This window comes from Daldinia vernicosa (genome assembly GCF_022497035.1).
Source record: "Daldinia vernicosa strain CBS 139.73 unplaced genomic scaffold F5Y00scaffold_76, whole genome shotgun sequence".
NCBI classification, from domain to species: Eukaryota; Fungi; Ascomycota; class Sordariomycetes; order Xylariales; family Hypoxylaceae; genus Daldinia; species Daldinia vernicosa.
In genome coordinates, this window is record NW_025953992.1 from 36,378 (window position 1) to 60,340 (window position 23,963).

The 23,963-nt window shown below is 47.5% G+C and overlaps 9 protein-coding genes across 9 annotated transcripts; 3 read left to right on the plus strand and 6 right to left on the minus strand.

Annotated features, from left to right (window-relative positions):
• Positions 1-316: 316 nt before the first annotated feature.
• On the minus strand, positions 317-1,866 carry F5Y00DRAFT_266615 (FAD/NAD(P)-binding domain-containing protein; the record flags this gene model as incomplete). The annotated part of the gene is made up of 3 exons (XM_048011964.1): positions 317-732; positions 828-1,746; positions 1,801-1,866. 3 exons carry the CDS (start codon positions 1,864-1,866, stop codon positions 317-319), a joined length of 1,401 nt encoding a protein of 466 aa, XP_047860300.1.
• An 888-nt stretch (positions 1,867-2,754) lies between these two features.
• On the plus strand, positions 2,755-6,214 carry F5Y00DRAFT_200685 (fungal-specific transcription factor domain-containing protein). The gene is made up of 5 exons (XM_048005337.1): positions 2,755-3,099; positions 3,152-4,237; positions 4,299-4,358; positions 4,458-4,719; positions 4,780-6,214. The coding sequence occupies exons 1-5, from the start codon at positions 2,907-2,909 to the stop codon at positions 5,876-5,878; spliced, it is 2,700 nt and encodes an 899-aa protein (XP_047860301.1). The 5' UTR covers positions 2,755-2,906; the 3' UTR covers positions 5,879-6,214.
• A 7-nt stretch (positions 6,215-6,221) lies between these two features.
• On the minus strand, positions 6,222-8,509 carry F5Y00DRAFT_256054 (FAD binding domain-containing protein; the record flags this gene model as incomplete). The annotated part of the gene is made up of 4 exons (XM_048010354.1): positions 6,222-6,523; positions 6,601-7,632; positions 7,686-8,140; positions 8,343-8,509. 4 exons carry the CDS (start codon positions 8,507-8,509, stop codon positions 6,222-6,224), a joined length of 1,956 nt encoding a protein of 651 aa, XP_047860302.1.
• Positions 8,510-9,719: 1,210 nt separating this feature from the next.
• F5Y00DRAFT_256055 (amidase) lies at positions 9,720-11,794 on the plus strand (the record flags this gene model as incomplete). The annotated part of the gene is made up of 6 exons (XM_048010355.1): positions 9,720-9,812; positions 9,886-10,008; positions 10,205-10,489; positions 10,549-10,743; positions 10,809-11,168; positions 11,234-11,794. The coding sequence occupies 6 exons, from the start codon at positions 9,720-9,722 to the stop codon at positions 11,792-11,794; spliced, it is 1,617 nt and encodes a 538-aa protein (XP_047860303.1).
• Positions 11,795-12,125: 331 nt separating this feature from the next.
• F5Y00DRAFT_266619 (family 4 carbohydrate esterase) lies at positions 12,126-13,509 on the minus strand (the record flags this gene model as incomplete). The annotated part of the gene is made up of 7 exons (XM_048011965.1): positions 12,126-12,218; positions 12,273-12,453; positions 12,507-12,645; positions 12,744-12,771; positions 12,861-13,258; positions 13,327-13,406; positions 13,484-13,509. 7 exons carry the CDS (start codon positions 13,507-13,509, stop codon positions 12,126-12,128), a joined length of 945 nt encoding a protein of 314 aa, XP_047860304.1.
• A 236-nt stretch (positions 13,510-13,745) lies between these two features.
• Positions 13,746-15,196, minus strand: F5Y00DRAFT_200772 (pyridoxine synthesis protein PDX2). The gene is made up of 3 exons (XM_048005338.1): positions 14,760-15,196; positions 14,008-14,681; positions 13,746-13,884 (listed from the first exon to the last, which is right to left on the minus strand). The coding sequence occupies exons 1-2, from the start codon at positions 14,993-14,995 to the stop codon at positions 14,105-14,107; spliced, it is 813 nt and encodes a 270-aa protein (XP_047860305.1). The 5' UTR covers positions 14,996-15,196; the 3' UTR covers positions 13,746-13,884; positions 14,008-14,104.
• Positions 15,197-15,774: 578 nt separating this feature from the next.
• On the plus strand, positions 15,775-17,485 carry F5Y00DRAFT_200815 (SOR/SNZ family-domain-containing protein). The gene is made up of 2 exons (XM_048005339.1): positions 15,775-15,849; positions 16,014-17,485. The coding sequence occupies exon 2, from the start codon at positions 16,077-16,079 to the stop codon at positions 17,028-17,030; it is 954 nt and encodes a 317-aa protein (XP_047860306.1). The 5' UTR covers positions 15,775-15,849; positions 16,014-16,076; the 3' UTR covers positions 17,031-17,485.
• Positions 17,278-18,251, minus strand: F5Y00DRAFT_266622 (carbohydrate esterase family 12 protein; the record flags this gene model as incomplete). The annotated part of the gene is made up of 3 exons (XM_048011966.1): positions 17,278-17,634; positions 17,744-17,848; positions 17,958-18,251. The coding sequence occupies 3 exons, from the start codon at positions 18,249-18,251 to the stop codon at positions 17,278-17,280; spliced, it is 756 nt and encodes a 251-aa protein (XP_047860307.1).
• Positions 18,252-18,857: 606 nt separating this feature from the next.
• F5Y00DRAFT_248851 (phospholipase D/nuclease) lies at positions 18,858-22,385 on the minus strand. Its single transcript, XM_048009507.1, has 6 exons — positions 22,322-22,385; positions 21,789-22,162; positions 21,703-21,730; positions 21,478-21,630; positions 19,387-21,418; positions 18,858-19,324 (listed from the first exon to the last, which is right to left on the minus strand). The coding sequence occupies exons 2-6, from the start codon at positions 21,926-21,928 to the stop codon at positions 19,110-19,112; spliced, it is 2,568 nt and encodes an 855-aa protein (XP_047860308.1). The 5' UTR covers positions 21,929-22,162; positions 22,322-22,385; the 3' UTR covers positions 18,858-19,109.
• Positions 22,386-23,963: the final 1,578 nt, after the last annotated feature.

A 23,963-nucleotide genomic window follows, 5' to 3' on the forward strand; every position in this document is an offset into this window, starting at 1 on the left:
ATTTAGGTAGCTGGCGACCTACGCACTCTGAATGTTGGGAAATCTTGATTTAGATATAGAGCATAACTAGGTGATAGAGATTTTATGTTTTCTTGCACTCTAATAGAGTTTAAAGGGACGAGAAGGCGTGCCACTATGTTATCACCCCCATCTTAGATTTCACACTTGTCTTATAGAGATAAAATCTCCACAAAAAATACCCCTTAAGATTGACTTTGAGGGTTTAGGTGGGATGAGGGAGATGAATAGGAGAAACAAAAAAATAAGATGAATAATTTAAGAGGCTTGACTTATGATGATGATAATACCAAGTACACTATAGTAGCGGGCGCGCCTGGTTTTCCCTTGGCGTCTGATCCCATTTACGCTCCACGGCTGTCTCTATGTCATACGGTAAAAGCCAGCCTCCTACGCCATAATACCTCCAAGGTAATGGATCATCCCCCGATTCTGATCGTGGTTGTGTGATAACCTCTGGATTTTTGAATAACTCTTCATCAATCTTCCCAAACATTTTGAGTCTTCTGTCCCTTTCCCTTTGCTCTTGGCCGTCGTGGAGATGGTACATGTACTGCTGGAAATTGCCCCTTTCAACTACCCTCTCGGTCCTCTCTTTTCGGCACTCTTCGTACACTTTAAGTGCGTATAACTTTTGCTCGCGAGACTTGTTAGTTAGCTTTGCAAGGCAGAGACCCAACGCCGCGCCATCTTCTAATGCCATACCGCAACCACCTAGTAGATCGTTAGTTGGTGAGTTAATGTACATTTATAATACATTTAGGCCCGAGTAATTTATAGTAAAGGATATGTTGAAAGGCGCGACTCACTGGCAAGGTACGGTAGTGTTGCGTGGACAGCATCCCCTAACAGTGTAAATGTCCCTGATTCGTGTGTCCATTGTTCTAAAGTAGGTCTTATGCAGAGCTTCCACTTCTGAACAGATTGACACAGACTTAAGATTTTGCCTATTACAGGGTCCCAGTCTTTATATAACGCTTGCATCTCTTCCACGTTCCCATCCACAGTCATGGCAGCTGCAGGCATATCGTCCGGGACTAATAGGACCATGTTGAACAACTCCCCGCCCCTGAGAACATAGTTTACTGCGTGCGCGTCGGGCCCTATCCAATAGTTGACTTGAGGATTTTGGATAAAGTCTCGTAACTCAGGATCTGCTAGCATATCCTTGGCATTTATGAGGAGCCTGTAGGCAAGATCGCCTGTTGGTAAAGGGGGATCTGGCTTGCCGAGGAGAACCTCGCGTAGCCGTGACGAGATGCCATCTGCCCCGACGATGAGATCTGCGGACATTACCCTACCGTCACTTAACACGACGCTTGCCGTTAATCCATCCGCAGCATATTCGATCGTCTGGACTCTCGATCTCACACGAACCTCGGCTCCGAGCTCGACGGCTCGGTCGAGGAGACAACGGTGTAAGTTAGCTCTATGGAAATCCCAGAAAGGGGTGCCCAGAGCCTTCCCATAAGCATGGAGATCCATTCTTGATAATTTATTACCCTTCCAGCCGATCATATTTGCGTACCGAGGTTTTGTCGCATGTTTAACAAGCTGGTCTTCGAGTCCCCAAGAAATCAATATTCTCGATGAATTAGGCAAGACCTGAATACCAGCGCCTATTTCGCCAATCTCAGACGCGCTTTCAAGTACGGTCACGAGATGTCCTGCTAGAAGTATAGAAATAGCTGCGCCAAGTCCGCCGAGCCCGGCACCTACGATTATAACCTGTTGTGAAAGCTCAATAAATTGAACGGGTGTATAAGTTCGTGATCCACTTACATGAAGTTGGCTCGACGCGTCTCTCTTAACTTTCTGCCATACCTTTGGGCGAAGTCTGGGAGCCATTTTCGAATCCGATATCACTAGGGCGGTAGATTTGGCCGTATTACCTCAAGTTTAAAGGAAGAATAGTAAGTTAATAAGTAGCGGTATAATAACCTTTTCGTACAACTACTTATCATAGATAAAAATGAAGAAGTTCCACAACGGTCGTGTAAGACGTGACCGGTATGTATATAGAGGGATCATGACGTTTTGCCCTCGGGGTGTATCCATTTGTCACTTCTTCGGTGGTCCGGGGTTACAATGCAATGTCTACATCTTCCCGGAAAGTCGTTGTTATCATATATGCACAGGTACGCTATTGCATTTGTAGGCACATACATGGTGGTAACATACCTCGGTTACGTATCTGGGAAGGATGCCTATAGGTATAATAAATTAGGTAAAGCGAGCTTATACTCCTCGGACTTAGGCATTCTTCCTTTAAATATCTCTATCAGGTAACCATATGCACCTTAGATATTCCCGAAATACCTACCTAAGGTTAGTAAGGTTCGTACGTAGAGTTGCATACGGAACATCCGTTGGCTTATCTCCAGCCAACACCGTAGAATGGTTCTGCTTATGGCAACCCCACTCTTGGTAGTAACACATCACTTTTAGGAGATAGCAAAGGTGGGGGAATATGTAGGTACGTCGAGAATGAGGCAGTTGTTGTCGGTATTGATTCGAACAAGGGGGTACATTCAGCTTGCTTACCACGACCACCATCATCATCATCATCGTAAGGACATACATAGCTGAAGTGTAAATTTGATGATTGCACAGCTCTTGGCGGAAACATTGTGTGTTCACTCTACCCCTACGTCAGCGAGAGCCTCAATCCGTGAAGAATTAATACTAGTGCTATTGAAGCATACACACTCCTCTCCCCTCTTTTCTTTCCGTCTCTCCTCCCTCCTCCCTCCTCCCTCCTCTGAAATCCATTGGGAGGATAAGAATGGGGGTTCTTCGTCTTCCGAGACGATCCACATGACAAGACTCTTTGAAAGTGGTGAATGCCAACTAGTTGAGTTTGCTAGGTTATTACGAGGCTGGGCAGTATGCAGCGAGCTAAGCGTAATAGAACTCGGGAGGGTGCCGGTAGCACCAGGCGATCGTTCACTTGCACCTATGACGGTTGCGGTAAATCTTTCTCACGGTCTGAGCACCTCCATCGTCATCAAAAGAACCATACCGATGGGGATGCAACCTGTCCGCGCTGCCGCGCCCACTTCAAGCGTCAGGACCTTCTAGGTGAGAACCTCATCGCCGTCTAAGATTTACGGGGGTTGACACGGTTGTGTAGAAAGGCATATGAACCGGCATAAACAGAAGGATGAAGAAGCTGGAGGCGCAGGCGTCGGAACCTTGAATACACGCAAGCGTATGTGGAAAGACCATGACGGACAGATCGTCCAGAAGAAGCCAGTAGAACAGAATACGTCCTATGGTAGCAGTAGCAGTAGTAGTGTGGGAGCGACGTTCGTGTCTCAGGTAGAAGGTCCCATTTCACCTCCAGTATCGACTCATAACTCAGACCACCAAAGCGACAACGACCCCGCGGCGAATACGGCTTTCACTCATAGCCATAGTAATAGCCTTTTACCAGATTACGCGCTTACAACGGGGCAGTTCGACTCTCATGGTAATAGCGGGTATTGGACTGCGCCCGAGACATCCCAGCCTCCCTTCTTCGACATAAACTACGACGAGGTATTCCAGCCGGACACGGCAAGTTCCTTTAACATGCCTTATACGACACAAGTAAATTATGATTGGCTCTTTAGTCTAGATAACAATGTCCCGAGCGTTGCCGTCTCGCATACCCCGTATGTTTCTACTCCATCTCTGGCTATGTACTCCGGCGTTCAACACCATGCGACTGTGAGCTCAAGTCAAGACAACTTCTCTCCTGGTGTTAGGACATATGATGGGGGGATGACCGAGACATCATTGACACATATGGAATCTCTCGAATGTATACCTTCTGGAGGGAGTACCCAAGATTCAATAAGTCCTGATTCTTCAGATAGAACTGCTGTTAGTCTCTCGCCGGCACCCAAGCAAGCCTATCAGGGGCCCCATGGCTTTGGTGAGACGGAATTCGAGCGACCACTGGCTACTCTTCAACCACCAAACCGTCTACCGTATATAGACGATTACGCATATAGCCAGATTCTAGAAACGGTTAAGGCCGCAAGACCATTAGCACCCAGTGGCTCCCTTCTCGACGTCAACCATCCGCTGATGTCACAGCTTTCATTACAAACCTACTTAGACCTATACTTTAGCAGGTTTAATACTGCATATCCGTTGATACACCTAGCCACCTTTGAACCAAGCCAAAATGAGCCATTATTACTTCTGTCCATGATTCTACTCGGGGCTACCTGTGAGTGATTTCTGTGTCTTTCCTACCTGTATAGCGAGGAATTGCTAATTCTCACTATTAGACTCCGAGAAAGAGGCACATCAATTTGCCGTATGTATACATGATGTAATTCGCCCATCAAGTAAGTATTCCTATCAATTATTGCCATAGTTAGCGAACAGGAACTCCTGTCTCTTACGTTTGTTAAGAGACTAAAGCTATCACGACTAACCTTGAATAGTATTTTCTCACGCGAGTTTCAACCCTAAACCGGACCTCTGGATGCTCCAGACAATCCTACTAGTCGAATGTTTCGGGAAAAGCAGAGCAGGCCAGAAGCAACATGATATGAGCCACCTATTTCACGGGATGTTGATCAACCTGATCAGGCGGTCTGACTGCCAGTCGGTCCGGCCAGTTCGCCCACACGAAGACAATGATAAGGGTAACTTGATCGACGACTGTAGCTGGAGACAATGGGTAGAGGCTGAGGAGAAAAAAAGGTTAATATCCTGCGGACTTCGGTGTTTATTCATTATGATTATTAACATGAAAATATCCAGGCTGGCTCTTCTATGCTTCATGTGGGATACCCAACACGCCGTCCTATTCTGCCAATCTCTCTGCATGTCAGCTTTCGAGCTCCGTGTCCCTCTACCCTGCAACCAAGCACTATGGGAGGCATCTACAGCCGCCGAGTGGTCACGCGTCTCGCTCTCCACAGCCCCTGAGCCGATGTACCTCCTAGCACTGAAGTCATACATCGCGCGTGACACGCATCGCTGCCCTCGACTCAATGGCCTATCAAGAATATTCATCTTCCACGGGTTAATGTCCATTTTCTGGGACATGCGGCGGCGGGACCAGACCAGTCTCGGCGTCATCTCCTCGCAGGGCGGCCGATGGCAGAACCGTCTTGGAAACGCTTACCACGAGTGGAAAGTAGACTTCGACAACTTCTGTCTGCACCTGTCGGACCTCACGTTCGTGGAGATGAGAAAGGGCACCGTCTCCGAAGACGCAAAAGTCGAACTCGGCGTCTGGCGTACCGCGTACGTGGCTGTATACCATGCAGCTCATACGCTTCTACACTCGGAGTTCCTCGACATACAAATTTTTGCCGGCGCGCGACATATTCTCGGGCGGTCCGTCCAACGAACTGACTTTATCCGCTCGGAAAAGGTCGTGAAACGATGGGCTATGAGCCATACGATCCCAGGATCTGACAATTCCGACGAATCTGCCAGCGCGGTGGCGGCAGTTTGGCACGCGGCCCAATTACTCCAAAGCGCATCGCAGACGCTCGTCGATTTCGATTCCATGGGCCTATTCCACGTACCGTGGTGTCTTTACTTAGCCACGTTGACGGTATGGACATTTCATCACACCGGTGCCAAGGGGTTTGGTTCCAGTCCCGAAGATGATAGCGAACTAGTGTGGGATGCTCAAGCAGAGATGCGGATGCTTCTAGACTCGATGGTAGAAGCGGGGGTTCGTGGTTTACCTGAAATACAGGGGCTGAAGCGGACTAGCGGTTTGGTGTGGGTTATGGCAGAGGTATTGAGTAAAGTTCGCTGGGGAATCGTGCATGCCGGCGTCACCGTGCTTAAAGGCTTGATCCCGTGGAGGTTAATAGGGCAGTTTGATGATACTACTGTCTGAGTGCATGTATTTCGAATGGACGCACGATATAAAAATAAAAATAAAGGCCAAAGCTGTTCGTCGTGAGACAACGGTCTAGTTAGACGTCAAAAATTCTACGGCGAGAATATCTACACTATGATGAGTAGTTCGAAACACAATCAGGGGGGCCTCGTGAGGATGACTACCTACTCAAGGAAAAGGGAAGTGTGAATTAAGAGTGCATGTAACCCCTGGATGCCACCAATGTGAAGTATACCGTACAACTTGCCGAAATGCTGATAAAAATTAACCCATAGACATTGTTACGCACGCATTTTGCTCCTCAAATCACCCCCCTCCTTATTATGCTCGTAGCTTAACATTACCTCGCTTTCTCGTCAGGAACCTTAAGGAATCCGTCGTAATAAGAATTGAGCCAATCGGCTGCCGTAGAACCAGCGTTAACGCCCAGCGAATCCCATCTGCTAATCGATCCTACGTAGCCATCGGGTCGTAGGATCACGATGGAGACTTCGTCTTTCTGCAGAGTTCCTACCCACTTGCTCGTGCACGTCTGTCTGCGCGTGTCTAAGTATGGCACATTGTCCAGGTAGAATGTCCATGCACTTCGAGCGAAGAGAGGGGGTAGATCTTGGATCTCAACTCTAGCTTTCTCCATCGTTGCTGCATAAGGGGTTAGCTTATTTAAATTCATCCTGTGAAAAAATACGTAGAATAGGTAGAAATCAGGGGTTTCTTACTAATAAGTGCAAACGTGGTGAGTTCGCTCACGCTTGTGTATCTCTCCGAACGTATATAAACGTCCTCGGAAGTGGGTGTTCGTGGTTTTTCCAAATAACTGGCCGCGGCGGCTTGACTCAGTTTCCTAAACAATGAGTCCTGCCTTGTCAACCCATTGCAGAAGGTCTGAAGGAACGGCATGCTATTGTGGATGTCTGGCACAAAGAAATACACCCTAAATTGGCCTAACATGGGAATGTCAAGCTGGACATCGATCGGATTCGCATCGATATATCGTGTTACCTTAGCAGGTGGAACGAGACATCCCGGTCTCAGCTCGCCCCCACTGCGCTTGGACGGATGGTTAAGTACGTTGTGATCGTACTCGACGCCGACTCCTGAGATAAATCGCACGTTCGTGCGGAAGTTCTCGGCTAAGGCCTTGGCGTCACCACCGGCCATCTTATTAGCGTGCTCATAATCGAAGTTGATGAGGTCGTGAGCAATCTTTCTACGCTCCATCTCGTATGATTCGAGCAGAACCGGCTTAGCTAAACCCCTCGAACTGAGGTTCAATTTCCACGCAAGGTTCCAGCTGTCGTGCATACTAGTGTTCATACCCTGCGCGGCTTTAGGTGAGTGTGTATGACTTGCATCTCCGGCAATAAACGCCTGCAGATTCGGGTCGGTGAATTTGTTAGCTATTCGCTGTCCGATCTGATAATTACCGAACCATTCCACGGTACGCCATTCAACCGAGTACGGCGCCAAGATTTGCTTGGCACGCTTCATGACGAACTCTTGTCCGAGTTCTCGTAAGTTACCGGTCTCGGTGTCCGGTTTGATCTCGACGTAAAATCGAGTAGTGCCCCGTTCCCGCGGAACAATAAGTATGGAACCGTGCACCTCACTATAGACGACCGTTTTAGACCAGAGGTCCGGGAAATCCGAGATGAGTTCTCCATCGAGTACCGCCCACACAGATTCATGAGATTTGCCTACTGAATATGTGTCTGGTATGCAGGTTCGCACCTTAGATCGGGCGCCATCGCCTAATAATGTCAGTCAGGGGTATCTGAAATGTGTAGACTCGTTTGCAACTTACATCCGACTATGTATTTGGATAACGTCGTCTCCTTTTCCCCGGTACTTGTGGCCTTACACTCAATCTCTAATAAGCCTGCGTCATCCTCTTGTCGTTTAAAAGTCTGAAATTGATGACTGCGCTTCACTTGGACACCCCGCTTTACGAGATCCTCTATGAAGACCCCTTCTACAACCCCCTGATGAACTAGGAGGATGTAGTCATCGAGAAGGTCAACAACTAACGCCGGATAGTGGATCTCACGACCCAGGCGTCTTAATCGGCGGTTTGCAGTAGCTTCCCAGAAGCATATGTCATACACTTTAGCGCCTCTCATCAATAGACCATCTGCGAGTCTAAGCTGACGCAGGGTCTCTATCGTCTTGGGTTGCAACCCATCAGCACGACCAGCTTGAGTCTGATCAGGCCTCTCATCTATGACCTCGACGCTGATGCCGAATCTAGCTAATAAAGTGCTGCATGATTTGGATGTAAGCGTAGGCGTTGGGGAGGGTATTTTAGAGATGAAGACGATAACGGTGGCGACCACAACGGCCTTACTCTTTTTTCTCGTTTCATTCTATAACTATAGACTACGGATGGAAAAGAAGAAGGAAGAAGGAAAAAAAGGAAAAAAAGGAAAAAAAGAAGGAAAAACGGGAATAAAATGCAACTTACGCCAACATCAAGCCGGCAGGCCCAGCTCCGACGACGCAGACTTCGGAGCTGTGTCGTGAGCCGTTGGTTTCACGGCGCTTGGCTGGACCGTGGTCATTAAGTTCGCCATTGGTGCTGCCGTTGGTGTCGCCGTTCTGTCGCACACCGTTTACCTCATCTACGAGCATGGCGCCGGTGGAAATTCCCTAGACAAGATTTATTTCATGCGAGTACGTTAAAGGCTTCTACCAGAGCACAATAAATAGCAAGGTGGCTTGCTTTGAGGTAGCAAAGAGTAACGAGGCGGCGTTTGGGTGAAGTGGTGGTGGTAGGTCGTTGACGGTTGGTCCGATCAGTAAGATGGATTGATTTGATGAATGGGGATAGGTGAGTCGAGTTTGAGTCTCAATGGAGACTGTGTATGTATTACCGGCGAACAGCGTTCCGTCTGGTGACTTTTTGAAAGCCAAAGTAAGATCTTGTATAAGGTCTGGTAGGCCAAGGGAACGAATGGAGAGCTCACTTCAGTCCTTCACTTGAGTAGATAAAGTTATAAAAATATTAATTCGCACTGTGCTCAGGCCATTGTCAGGTGGTTTGGTGCCATTCTCGAACCACTCCGGGTCCCCTAGATCGGGCTGGTCGGGCTGGTCGGGTTAGTTCAAACTGGGGGGGACAAGGGGGGAAGTACATATTGTACATAAGTATAGAAAAACATATGGGGGCTTAAGAGGCGAAAGCGACGTGTAACTGGACATTAAAACACTGGGTTGTTTCGACTTGTTCTAGAACTATTGCCATTCTTGTCATTATCAGCTTTTGACCTGCCTCGAACTGTTTGAATAAGGAAGATCATTATCCATAATAAACCCCCCTGAAATGTTTTTTTCTGCCTTTTGCCCCTCCCCCATTCCCCCCATTCTTTACTTATGTATTGTACTCCTTATCCTATTACATAGGTACTATACCTAACCTATCCAGGTACCGGCATTAGGGTACATTTCGTCTGACAACCCACTTACATATGCTGCTGAATATCCCTGTCTAAAATGTCAAATATCACACCACTTTATGTACATACACATACATACACATACATACACAATATGTAGTAGTAGAGAGCACGGATAAGGTAGGCTGCATGTTGCGCAGTATGTATTGATATCTGCCAAGACATTGTCTCCAGCCTATCTCTTGCAGACTTCTCAAATATCGGCAGCACGTTGCTTATGAAGCCGACGGGCTGACGGGTTGGCACCGGAAATATACCCCTCATAGCCAGCCAGCCTTACACAGTGCCTTAGGTACATTAATGAGAAATAAGTTAAGCTACATGATCATATAGTTATCTCCATTCTGGTGAATTCGACGTCTTGGTAAAGAAAAGATCATCGCGTAATGGCGGAAATCTCAGGTGGATGGCAAGAGAAGGTCCGCTTGAAGCGCGAAGCTCAAAAGCGAGCACTAGCTATTGCAGACAATATCCCACATGTAAGAAGTCATTTGAGGAGCAAACTGCGTTTGTTATAACTGTCGTGGTTGCTGAAATCGATTGGAATGATAGTTTGACAAGGCCTTGCTATACACCGAGGATATTTCGACGTTGGTCGGTAACTTTGCCTCTGGCCGGCTAAGTTCTGTAGCTGTGACGGGAGCATATATCGAAAGGTTCCGTGAAGCTTACTACGTACATTGAGTCGAAATTCGATGATCTTCGAAGTTGCTAATTTTGATTCATCTCGACAGGGCTGTCGCAGCACATAATAAGGTAGACGGCCTTTCACTCGGATATGTTGCTGTAAATTATATATTGATTGTGTCTCTCTCGATAATATTAGACGAATTGGTTGGTTGCCTGTTGACTATGAGGTTTCGGTCGGCAGCTGGCTAACGATGGCGGTAGTCTTACTGAAATTCTCTTCGAGGACGCCTTGGCGTGGGCTCGTGAACTCGATGAGTATCAAAAAGAGCACGGGAATGCTATCGGACCGCTACATGGTGTTCCCGTTACCCTTAAAGACCAATTTAATGTTAAAGGCTACGATAGCACACTCGGTTATGTTGGCCGCGCATTCAATCCCGCGACTGAAGATGCGGTTCTTGTCGCGCTGCTAAAGAAACTCGGTGCTGTTGTGCTGGCCAAGACGAATCTTCCTCAGAGCATAATGGTGAGGCCAGATTTACTTTCGGCGCTACAAGACAGTTGATATCTGACCGTGAATTACAGTGGTGTGAGACTGAGAATCCGCTTTGGGGCCTTACCACGAACCCTAACTGTAAGGACTACACGCCCGGCGGCTCGACAGGCGGCGAGGCAGCGCTACTAACCCTTTATGGGAGTATTCTTGGTTGGGGAACAGATATTGGTGGCAGTATTCGGATACCTGCCCATATGATGGGTCTATACGGGTTCAAGCCGAGTGTAAGATATCTCTTATTTTAAAACCGCCTGAAAGCAAAGCCTTAACTGACAACGATCCGCCTTAGAGCTCCCGTCTCCCATATCAAGGAGTACCTGTATCAACCGAAGGGCAAGACCATGTTCCTTCATCGGTAGGACCACTAATGAGAAATCTGCCGTCGCTGACCCTAGTGATGAAAGAGCTGATCCAGTTAGAACCCTGGAAACATGACGCCCGTTGTGTACCTATACCATGGAGGGAAGAAATCTTCGAGGATTTCGGGTCTAAGCGGCTGACAATTGGCCTGCTTATTGACGACGGGGTAGTCCGACCACACCCGCCGATTACGCGGGTACTTCTCTCACTGGTGAAGTGGCTGCAGGACGCCGGTCATGACATCGTTGAATGGAATTCTAACCTCCACGCCGAGTGCATCCAAGTTATGGTTAGATAACATCTTTCGTGATCGTCTACCTCTATTTTCTGATATCTAATATTCGTGGTCTTTAGGATGAATTCTATACGGCCGACGGTGGCGAAGATATCCGCCGCGATGTTCAAGCTGGTGGAGAACCCTTTATTCCCCACGTGGAAGCTTTGGTCAACAAAGGCCAGCCCATTTCTGTCTACGATTATTGGCAGTTGAACAAGCGTAAAATAGCGCTCCAACAAGCGTATCTCGAGAAATGGAATGGAATTAGATCACCAAAGACAGGAAAGCAGGTCGATGTCGTGCTGATGCCGCCGATGCCACATACAGCTGTCCCCCATCGCGCTTGTCGATGGGTGGGATATACTAAGATATGGAACGTCTTAGACTATTCGGTTCTGGTTATCCCAGCAGGCGGAATATCTTCTGTCGATGGCTTCGCGCCATGGAACCACACGCCGAGGAATGTACTAGATGAGTGGAATAATGTTCTATGGACTCAAGAAAAGGAGGAGATGATCAAGCGTGGCCTGCCGGTTGGGGTGCAAATAGTTGGAAGGAAGCTCGAAGAAGAGAAAGTCCTCGCAATCGGCACCGTTATTGATAACATTATTCGAGACATGTGCACTAATAGGTATTAGGTAGTGCTAGCCTTCACCTCCTCACACCCAGGAGGTGCTACTCTTTAATTAAGAAAACGATCAGTAATTAAGGATTAATCCGAGTTACTACCGGATAGATACCTGGCTTCCTACATGCCCCCAAGTATTTTCAAGGGTCGGAATAACCTCATTATTGGCTTGTAAACATTCTTTAATCTTGCCTGATTCCTTAATTAATAATCTGTATTACTACCACTTACACCTAACCAAGAGGCGATTCCAGCAGAGATTCCTCATAGTTCAGCTTATTACCTACCTACCTAGGTATAAGCGTACTCTAGTGTCCGACCGTCTATGTTCATCACCTCAATTACTCATCCGAATTCTTAAGGATCTCCCCCGGAGGAGCGGGCATCATAGCTCCCTCGGGTGGTTTATTCTTACTCTTGAAGTAGTCGCACATCTTCAACGGTTAGCAACACTAAACAAATAGACTCATTTATAAACCAATGCTTACTTCGGCAAACGTCATCCATTCTACCCCCTCGTGCTTGTTGATGTGCTCGATCAACCTTTCGTGCATCAAGAGGACGTGCGGCCGGCCCGATACGTCGGGGTGAATCGTCATCGGGAAGATGAACTCGTCGTACTCGCGATAAAAATAATCAAAATGGTCACGCCATATGTCTTCAATATCCCTATGCTAGTAATTAGACCCGAGAAATAATAATATTCCGAGTCTATCACGAACCTCGGATTAACCCAGCCGTGCGAATTGGCCGAGTTTTTCATGAACATCATAGGAGGAAGATCGTCGATATACCATGAGCCTGGGATTTCCACCATGCCTGTGGGTTGCCCCTTAATGAGGGGCTTCATCCACTCTTCGGCTTTTTTATTATAGTCGATCCTGATATAACTTAGCAGTATTCCCATATATATCGCAGGTTCAGGGTCAATAAATATCCGCAGCTCTCCAAACACTAACTGTAAATTAAGGGAATGGTTATGACATACTATGATAGGATTAGCTGGCATTCAGAAATACCCAACTCACCACCAGATACAATATTAAGTAAATCGTAAATGACCTCGTCGCGCTTACCTTGGTCCATGAGTCTCCAGTGCGCAACCAATACATCTGACAGTCCTCATGGGACATAGAATGATCGTACTCAATACCATAAGACAACATCAGCTCTGTCCCTTCTTTGCTCGTCTCCCACCAAGGCGCAACGCTACCTCTCGGCGGCTTACCGCAGAACTCGGTAAGAAGTCTATACGTCTTGTCGAGAACATCTCGCTGTTGCTCAAGTGTCATGTCGACCGGATTCTCATGAGAGTATCCGTGGAGACCGATCTCGTGGCCGGCGTCTCTCACCATGGCGCATTCTTCCGGGAATGTCTCAAGCGAATGACCTGGTATGAACCATGACGCCTTGATTTTATACTTGTCGAATAGTTTGAGCAGACGACGGGTTCCAATCGTACCAGCCCAGAGTCCTAATTGAAAGGGGACGATTGGCGTTAGATACGCAGTTTAATCACTATAACATGGGAAGAGGTCTAACCTCTGCTGATGTCGCTAGTGCTATCCTCGCCCCCGTAGGAGCCAAGCCAACCGGCTACAGCATCAATGTCTACTCCGTACCTGGTGTCATGCTTTATTAGTTATTGATAGTTATTCATATCTTAATATCCATGAAACTAGGTTAGGTATTTGCTCACCCGACGAGCACCTTTTTCTTACCCATGGTGGAATAGAGTACGAGGCCGAGGTAATTAGAATAGTAACCTAATATCCAAATGATGCGAATCCAATGTAAAATTGTCTAATTATCACGAGTATTTTGGCCGACAGTCGAGTGCCTCCTCTACTCAAGTTTATTAGATTGGTACTCGCCAGAGTCTATCCGTCTATCAATACCCTGTTCCAAAACAAGGTAGGTATACGGAACCCAAGTATAACCCCCCATTCTTGAACTCCCACCCGATGTACCCCGCAAAGTTAGACACATCACATTTTCAACTAGCTTATTCTATGCGCCTTATCTATCCTAAGGCATCTCGGGAGTCTCCGGATTTACTAGGATGGGAGACGGTAATTGATGGAGAAAGCCGATGTTGAACTATTTCTAATGTCAGTAGAAATCTTTATGATTCCGTATGCGGGTGATGATGGAAATATCATATATCCTAGAAAAAGAGTGCGAATTCGAGATAATCCTGGGAGCCGCTATACAATAACTCACATTACATATACGCGTACAACACTGTACTACCTGTTCCCACCACTCCATCAATATTAATTCCCGGTTTCATGAATATCTCCAAGTCTAATTCTTTCGTTTATACGTGCAACCTCGCAATCTGCTCTAACCACCAAACGTGAATTCGAATATCATCCGTTAGCTCCGGGTGGAAACTCGTTCCAAATACGTTCTCCTGTCTTAACGCGACGATATCTCCTGCTCCTTTAGGTGTCACTGCTTGAGTATCAGTACCCTCAATCGACGCCGCCGCAGCTTTATTGGAGGCGTGACGTCCGGGAAGAGTAGCTAAGATCTCAACCTTTCCTCTGAGAGCTTGAGCTTTGTTTCCAGAATTCTGCGTCGCGACCTCTGGCGCTATATTCTCCGCCTTGTCGTCGATTGACGTAATGTCGCCTGTTAATACTTGATCTACAACAGGAGCTCGAATAAACACGGCGGGGAAAGGAGCAGCCTTAACTCCGTCGCTTCCCTGAGATAAGAAGGGCAAGTCTAGATCCGTCACGAAGCTTTCTTTTTGACGGCCAAAATGATTGCGATGGACTTTGACATTGAGTCCTCCGATCAATTCCTGCCCGCCTCTTTTAGCGGCACTCGCTTGTTCAGACAGGAAAATAAGACCAGCACAAGTGCCCCAAGTTGGCTTCTTGTTTACTCTTATGCGGCCGGCCAAACCCCGAGATTAGCGATTTTGTGTCATTCCTCTGGGCGTCGTATATGCGTATTAGACTTACTTGACAAACTCGCGTAACGGTTCCAGCAGCCCAGACTGTGCGGCTACGAGAGATAGCGTGGTGCTCTCTCCTCCGGGTATAATTAGAGCATCACATGTGGCCAACTGTTCTGGCGTCCGGACCTCGATGAAGTTGAAGTTCGACGACGGAGTTGTGATGTGTGTGGCTGCTTTACGAAGGGAGCTGAGATGTTCCGAGAAGCCCCCTTGGAGAGCAAGGACACCGACGGTCACCATATTCGTTCCGTCAGGGACTAAGACGTCTTCACGATATCCCTAAATATACTCTCGCGAAGTGATTGGCGAAAGCCAGTCAACTATATTCGTTATTAGTCAACCGACACTATGGAACGATCCGGGATTAGGTCGACAGATCCGGGATTTGATAGATGCGGATTATTCGGAGCTTTAGGTAATTTAGGTATTTTATATGTCTCTATATTGCGCAGGTTGGTAGTATAGGTAAATACCTCTCTCTCTCTTATTAGTCTGGCTTATTAGTGTCTCTCTATCTCTATCTATTTCTTAGTCTGTCGCATCCCGCGGAAATCTTTTTGGCGTAGGCCCCAACAGGTAGGGTACTTAACCTTGAAAACACTTAATTGTTACCTCTGCTCCTGTTATCCGGTTACCGTTACTGTTACCGTTCCCGTTCCCGTTTACACACATAACCCACCCTCCAGCACCCATGAATATTTATCTTTATCTTATTTGTTACCGCATCTGCTACTATTACCCCCGAGACCGGCGATGCCGTATGCGTCATCCCGGTCGAAGTACGGGGTAGTACCTCTTCTTTCATCTTTCTCGCCAACTCGCCATGTAAAATTTTCAATTGATCGGACTCTCGAACTAAGCATGGGTCCTTCTGGGTCATTTAGACTTCTCGATCTATACCCTTCTTAGGAAAAGTCATGGCTCCATCTGATTCCCGGGCAGTCATCTGATTGGGTGAATGAGCCCTTTTTTTTGTTTTTTTGTCACCTTGAATGACTATAAGGCTCGGCCGGCTTCTGAAATTTCCCGCCTTTGGAGACGGGTATAGACGGCAAGCTACGCATGTATGAGTAAGTTATTCTGATGTACCAACCGTAAGTGAAGAAATTCTGATATCCTCACGTCTCTTGTTGCCTCTCCCCAGACGCCCTCAGTCATAACTTACGTGCCGTGCCGACTTAAACGCCTTTACCCCTGCGTATATTCTTCTATTTAAAGAGCCTCTTGAAGAGTTCAGACTCTGAAATAGAAAGTTCAGCCAGTCAAAAGTATCGCCTCCTCGGATACCATACACGTCTCCGAAACAACTCAACCAGCAATCATGACGGGTAACGATGCAAACAACGCTTCGGCGTCGGCCAATGGCTCCTCGATACCTTCCTCTTCCAAGTCTGACTTCATCGTCAAGGCAGGGTTAGCCCAGATGCTGAAAGGAGGCGTCATCATGGACGTAACAGACGCCGCTCAGGCCCGCATTGCTGAAGAAGCTGGAGCCTGCGCCGTCATGGCCCTCGAGCGTGTCCCGGCCGATATCCGAGCAGAGGGCGGCGTGGCGCGCATGTCAGACCCTGGTAAGATCAAGGAGATCCAGGAAGCTGTGACTATTCCTGTCATGGCTAAGGCCCGTATTGGTCATTTTGTCGAGTGCCAGATCCTCGAAGCCCTAGGCGTGGACTATATCGACGAGAGCGAGGTCCTTACTCCCGCCGACGATACGTTCCACGTCGAGAAAAGCCCTTTCAAGGTACCCTTCGTCTGCGGTTGCAGGAACTTACCCGAGGCCTTGAGGCGCATTGCTGAGGGCGCCGCCATGATTCGAACCAAGGGCGAGGCTGGTACAGGAGACGTTGTTGAAGCCGTCAAGCATATACGCACGGTTAACCGTGACATTGCTCGGGCCAGATCCGCGCTTCAGGAGGGTGGTGATTTGGCCATCAGGGCCTTAGCGAGGGAATTTGAGTGTGACGCTGTGTTGCTCAAGCAGACCGCAGAACTCGGTCGCCTACCAGTAGTCAACTTCGCCGCTGGAGGTGTAGCAACCCCCGCCGACGCTGCATTGATGATGCAGTTAGGCTGCGACGGAGTCTTCGTCGGCAGCGGTATTTTCAAATCCGGAGATGCAGCTAAGAGAGCTAAGGCTATCGTGAGAGCCACGACACACTTCCGAGACCCGAAAGTCCTAGCCGAATGTAGTGAAGGCCTCGGCGAGGCAATGGTTGGTATTAGCGTCAACAGCATGAGGCCCGAGCAGAAGATGGCCGGAAGGGGATGGTGATTGGGGATATAATATAATGTTACATGGGTGGGACATCTGAATTTCAACAATTTTACATTCCAGTCAGCCGGGAGCACGGGGAATCAACACCAATGGCGTAGACTAAAATAACACGAGGCGATGTTTACGCATTTCGTGAAAGCATAGGTACCTCTTAAATCTAGGTACTTATTAACATGATCACCACTACCCAGAAAAGTCAGATGGCCACAAATTCAACAAGAATATCCCGTCAGTCCTGAGATCCTCATGCAGGTTGATTGTTCCAAATAGCGTCGCTCAGGGTCTTGTTAGGGGTGAAATATTTCTCCAAGCATGGCTTTGCGCGGATGATCAGGTCTGCCTCCATACGACCGAACACGATGCTTCCGTGATCGTTTAGATGCGTCGTGTCCGTCTTGTCTGAACCATAGTTGTATTCGTAGGCGGCTTCCTTCCCGATCGCGTTGACGTACTTTAAACTCGCCTCGTTAAGATCGATGACAGTTGAGTCCGTCGCTTTGGCCGCCGCGATGGCTGCTAGACGCTGGTCGTGCAGCGAATCCGTGGCATTGTGATCGTCGTTTGAGGGGAAGGCTCGGCGTGTGAGTGACGATGTTAGCAGCTGGATTTTACGTTAGTATTTGCCTCTTCTGTATTCCCATTTCTGTGTTTTCTTCAACTCCACCCAAAGTTCTCTTCCCCCCTCCCTGGGAATAATAGGGGATACACACTGGTGTGCCACCTAGTGACTTGACCTCGTTAGCGAAACGAATTAGATTAGCTTGGTACTGCTCGAAGGTGACACCGCTGGTTGATTTCTGGTCGTTATGTCCGAACTATAAATGTATCATCGGTTAGCTTATAGGCCATACATCATTATCGAGTCCAGTAAGAAGGGTGTCGCGTGCCCCCCTTTTTATGCCATACTCAGTCTGGTGTCCTTACACTAATAGTAACGTAGGAATCATATTTGCCCACGTTATCCTTCAGGTGTTTTGTTACATTGGCCCAGTATCCGCCAGCGGAGAATGACGCTGTCGTCGCGCCGCTCTTCCCGATATTCACGCCCCAAGCCGGACTCTTGAGCGCGGCGAGAAAGCCGTCGCCCCAACCGCCGTCGACCGCCGTCGTAGAATCGCCCGCTAAGAAAAACGCCGCAGGTTTAGACGAGCACTCGGCGAGCGGATGCCCAGCGACCAAAGTAGATAGGGCCGCGGCCCAGGAAACTAAGCGCAACATAGCTATTATGAGAGAGGACGTTAACTATTATTCTTCGACTACCGGAATATGTCTAGAACTATCTCTTCACGACTACAATTACTAGGAACCCAGGCTTAGGCCCGGACATCCATTTATACTCGCAGATAAGCCACGTAGGAACGAAGCCAAGTATATAACGGGCATCTATAGCTTTCCTATTCTCCTCTCGACGAGTTACATCGGCGGCAGCTAGGCCATGGAAGCACAGCCAACTCTCGCAGGATTATGCACCGAGATACGAGCACCGAGCTGTGCGCTATTGGTTGGTTTTGGGTCCGGTAGAAATTGGAGGCCAGCACCAAATTCACCCGGCGGGCATCGGCTACCCACCAATCACCAACGGCGTACCTGACGTCGAAGAAGGCAGGGCGCGGATTATAAGACGCCGCTGTCGTAGAGGGCTGAATTTTCGGGCATTATGTCTTCGCCGGGAATGCTGTGCCTTAGCTAGATTGTTGATTTTAGACACGCCGAGCTTTCGTAGGGCTGACTACGATATACCCTTACCCGTTACTGTCAAGCCTTGGGTAGATTGGCACGTCCTAAAATCCTGTATGACGTTGGTATTTTCATATAATATATTTGCCTAGAACAGAAAATGGATTATTTATCTTGAATTATTTCTATAAGATCTAGCATAGCCAACAATCACTACGTCAAGGCTTTGGAATACAAGAATACTAGAGGCTTATTTCATAGTAAACCGCCTTGCCAACACCTTGTAAGCCGTAGATCACCACGTTAAAGCCCATAACAGAACGCCTCATTACCTCACCTACACCCGTCGCAAACAGTAGCAGATATCCAAGCCCCTAGCTCTCGTCCTATATCGCCACATTACGTATACACGCTTTCTGTCCACGAGTTAACCTGCAGCCCCGTTTCAGCCATGTTAACATCTCTCAAGTAGTCCAGCGGCATCCACACGAGGTGCCCCTTTATCTGGTCCAGCTTTGCCCGAATATCTTCTGGCGGGAGGTATCTGTCGAATATGTGGCCGGCTTTGACGCCCTTGGGTGGTAGGAAGGTGTTATAGTCGTCGAATGTTTTCACTATAATTAGATTAGATACGGATACTTTCCCGGCTGTTCCTCCGAGCCTAGTAAAAACTCACCGTGATCATCCGGATCCGCGTGAAATAGATGTCTAAATGTCTCTGTGTTCGTCGTCGCGTTTGTAGTCCACATATCCCACAGAGGGTCGCTCATGGGATCCTCGACGAACTTGTAACTCTCGTCCTTATCCCAAATATCGTTAGGTGAGTCCTCTCCAGGTGGTTGCGCGTTCGGGTCATTACTCGCGTCGTGCGGTTGTGGTGGAAGTAGACCTAGATGTTCTCGCCAGAGGTATCGTCGCAAGGTAGCGGCGTGCTTCCCTGCTTCAAAGGGCTGCCCATCCATGATGCTCTGAATCTTGTCGGTATCCTCCATTACAATTGATAGCTCGCTATCGTGGGTACCCAGTTGGCTTCTATCATTTAAGTTGCTTGATCCGCATATCACGATGCGATCATCTGCTATCAAGAGTTTAGCATGGATGTATAGTTCCTCTTGGATCCAGTTGTCGACCTCCTCTTGAGGATCATCCTCCCAAATCTCCTCCGAAAGTTTGCCGGTATTGGCCATCGCATGATGAGCGACGCTAGAAGCAGACTTAGTATCTTGGCCCTCTTGCCTCGCGGCTTCAAAGCGACGCTTAGCCTCAGCGCTCTTGGTGTTTTCATGCATCTCCTTCTGCTCCTCTCTTTTGCCCATATGTTCGTCCCGTTCGCCCTCGACATCTTCATTGCCGTAAATTCCTTCACCCATAACTTCCTCTGCTTCGGCACGTTGGACTTCTTGATACTTCACGCCGGATACCTCTTCTTGCTTCTTAATTGCAGGTGTCTTGTTCAAGCGATCGTATGAGCGCAAGTTGAAGATGAATATATGGTCGGTAGGATCAACACCTTGGGCACGAATCTGTTCGAAGATTGAATGTTCGCCACGGCATATCGATTTATACTGATAATCCATAATGGCACGTGTTCCGGTCGCCGCATCATCTCGTAGATCACCAGCGAACCCCGGGACAGCAGGGATAACGATAATAACCCTGAATTTTCTCCTTTCCTTACCAGCTCTTACACAAGCATCTACAATTGCCCTCCCTACCGTATTATGGATGGGGGATTGCTGGTCGCCAGTGGCAGTGATGAAGAACTGATTCTCGATGTATACATAATGCTGGGCGTTACGAATGATTTCCGAGTATGCGTTTTGAATGGTATGATCCGTTAATATGCCACTAGACCAGTCGGTACTGCTTCGGACGATCTGAGCGTGGACGGTTCCTCGGTTGTTGAGGTTCTTCGTCTCCATATGTGTTAGGGGATGAAGTACGTATTTACCAACTGGATGTTTCGGGCGCTGTACGCCCACGAGGTCTTCATCCTCGCCTTCACGCCCCCGTAGCATTAGCCAGTCAAATCTGTCATCGCGTTTATACTTGTCTCTCTTGATGAAGTTCCACCGCTGGACGAAATGCTCTGCGATATCATAAACGCAGGGTCCAATCACCCCCATGGAAACATCGTGCCAGGGCATTCGTCCATAGTCGGCCTTGCTTAGTTCATTCTGTTTCCAATCCTGGACGTTCTGAAAATCCATGATACGATTATTGTTGAAGTCTTGACCCGGCCAGACTTCGTTGCGGACCCCTTCCGGGTGGCAATCGGAGAGTATATGCTGATGGTCATCCCAGCGGCCGAAGCAAAGGTCTAGGCCTCCAATAAAAGCCATCTCGTAGTCGATAACAATGAATTTCTCATGGTGCGCCCAGTAGAAAGTCATGTCTGCAGCGTTTTCCAGAAAATTGTGGTCCGGATGCCGCATGACAGTAATGTTTCCAAAACCCGGTGAACCCTCGGGACATAGACTTTGCAGCGCATGTTTGGTATGCGCCGAGTTGCATGTTATTGCAGCTTCGACTTCACGGTATACGATAACAAAAATCTTCACACCAGCCTCGGCACGGCGCTTCAAGATCCTGTCTAACCGCCATTCTTGATTGAAATATGGAGGTCTGCGAAGGAACAGCTCGGGAGAAAGCCACCAGTCTGCAATGTAAATGGTCTCTTTCGCCTGTTCTAAAGCTTCCGATACAGCCTATAAAAGTAGATGAGCTCGGCTGTCAGAGAGATGTTGTAACTTATTGTTAAACTCACCCAGAAGTAATTTCTCCCATCGACATACCATTTGATGAGATTTCCGTCACGTTCTGGAAAGTATGAGTTGAAGCGGTGATTCTCGGCGATCTTATTCCGTTTATCATCCGTCGCCTTTTCGTGGTCTTCGTCATGACGGTGCTGCGGATTAAACTATATACGTGCCCTAATGAGTGTTCATGTTCGTGACAGTGGTTGGTACTAACTAATACAAGAGCGACTTACGAGATTGGCGAGTTTTCCAAATTTATGCCTAATATAATATTAATATACTTGGTTGAAAAGTGGTACTAACGAGCGCCGAGACGTACTTTTGGTGAATGAGGCTGATTTTGGCATCATGCAAATGTGTGTCCCTCAGCTTCTCCTTTAACTCATGGAATGGATGTTTTAGCTTATCCGAAACATCTGAGTGGCCATGTCCGTCACTATTTTCATGGGAGCCGGCCATTGTGAACCGGCATATACTTATTCTATGATTATAAGAACAGCTTCAGTAAAAATGATGACGTCGAGGAAAGTCGGAGGGGATTGTTGAGGTGGGTTGCACAGTGAACTTATATGATCACTACGCAAAGGAGTCAGGGGTGAGCTCTGGCTCTACTTGTAGCAATTGAAAAAATCAAATAAAAATCAAATAGGAGTGACCACCAGAGATTAAATTGGTGGGAATATAGTAAACTACCTGATGTATGAAGAAATGTTAGAAACATGTTATATAGGAACATCTTGTGTGAAAGCGATATAGGGCATATAAAAAGAGCGTCGTCATAAGTGGCTGATAACTTGTCTTGAAACGGGTAATACCATGTTGGTAAATTGGTAAAAATAGAGACTAACTTACCTAGGATGAGAAGCCGGTTCTTTTTTAGTTCTAGATTGCTAACAAGAAAAAAAGAAAATAAAGATACGAGCGTCGAGCCGTAACACATATATAGCACTTTAAATGATGGGATGGATTCGTCTAAGTATTACCAAGTTTGGAGTTGTATCACGGCAATGCGGCACACATCTGCTGGTATTTACAAATGCCGATCCCTTATTATGCCTTTCTTTAGTAGCTGAAAAGATTCAGTCAATAAAAATGATTTTGCAGCCTTAGCAGGCTAGTTTTTAAGTGTTGTAGTTTGCTTATTATGTAGGTACCTACCTCTTACGTAGATACATGTAGATACCTGGCAAGGCCAAGACTTATAAGAGCCAAGGATTATAAAACGGGACCGATCTTGCGAAAGAACCACGAATGTACGTTATGTTAGGTACCTGTAAGTCATTTAACGTCCGACATCCGAGATACAATAAGATCTTGTGGGCTGTTGGTCTTGATCTTTTACAAGTAAGAAATAATCAAGAACGCAATAACCTAGGTGCTTGGCTAAAATTGATTATAGTCACAAGATCAGTTTATTGGACGCGTCCAAGTATTACACCCTATCAATTGCTCAGCTTAAGCTTAAAGAAACGGCGTGACGTCATTCGTGTCTCGAGGGACACCTGAACCTGAATGCAGCAAAGCATTGAGTGCCCAGTTACACCATGTAACCTAGCAGGTTAGCCACTCGAGCCACTGTAGATCTGTGGCTAGTGAATGATATCAATGTACCTTAGCGTCTTTGGGGGGGTAGTGGTAGCCGTATATATACAGTATATATACGGCTCCCAGGTATGAGCCGCTCCCAGATGTTAGGGAAAAACGTGAAGCTCACCAAATTCATACGCATCAGCGCTAGGAGCCAATCAATTTTTTTTGAGTGGTACAACTGGTGCGCCGCTCTTGCACTGTAAGCCGCTCGACCAATGAGCGGCTCGTGCGCCTCTCACACTTTTTGCGCCGCTCGCATCTCTGCGCCGCTCCCGATTTGAGCGGCTCCCACCAGGGAGCGGCACGTGCACCGCTCCAGGTAAGTGCATATAAAAATTAAAAGGTATATTCCCATACGTTTTTATATGGGAATCTACTTGTATGACTTTTTTGGTAACAATTACAATAGCGATTACAATAGCGGTTACAATAGCGAGCGATTACAATAGCGATTACAAGTTACGGGTTACGGTACAATTGATTTAATTGGAAGGTTACGTGTTTTTCAAATAGACTACGGGCATATTATGTTACATATTACGGGCACGCGTATGGACTTGTAATTATGGGGTATAACCTGGTCTGTGCGGCCCGGGTATATGTAATAATACCCTGTCCGTACCGCTCAATACGGGGGAGCCGCTCAAATCGGGAGCGGCGCAGAGATGCGAGCGGCGCAAAAGCCGCTCATTGGTTAGAGTCGCGCTAGTACGGCTCATCATGGCCTAGCGCCCCAAATATTTGGAGCGTTTAAACCGTAAGCGGTAATATTACCACTTAAATATTTGAGTCACTTAACTCTTTAAACGTAAGAATCGGGAGCCGCTTATTGCATTGAGTGGGATAAGTACGGCTACGATTTAATAAGCGGTATATATGCGGCTACTGCTACCCCCCATATTAC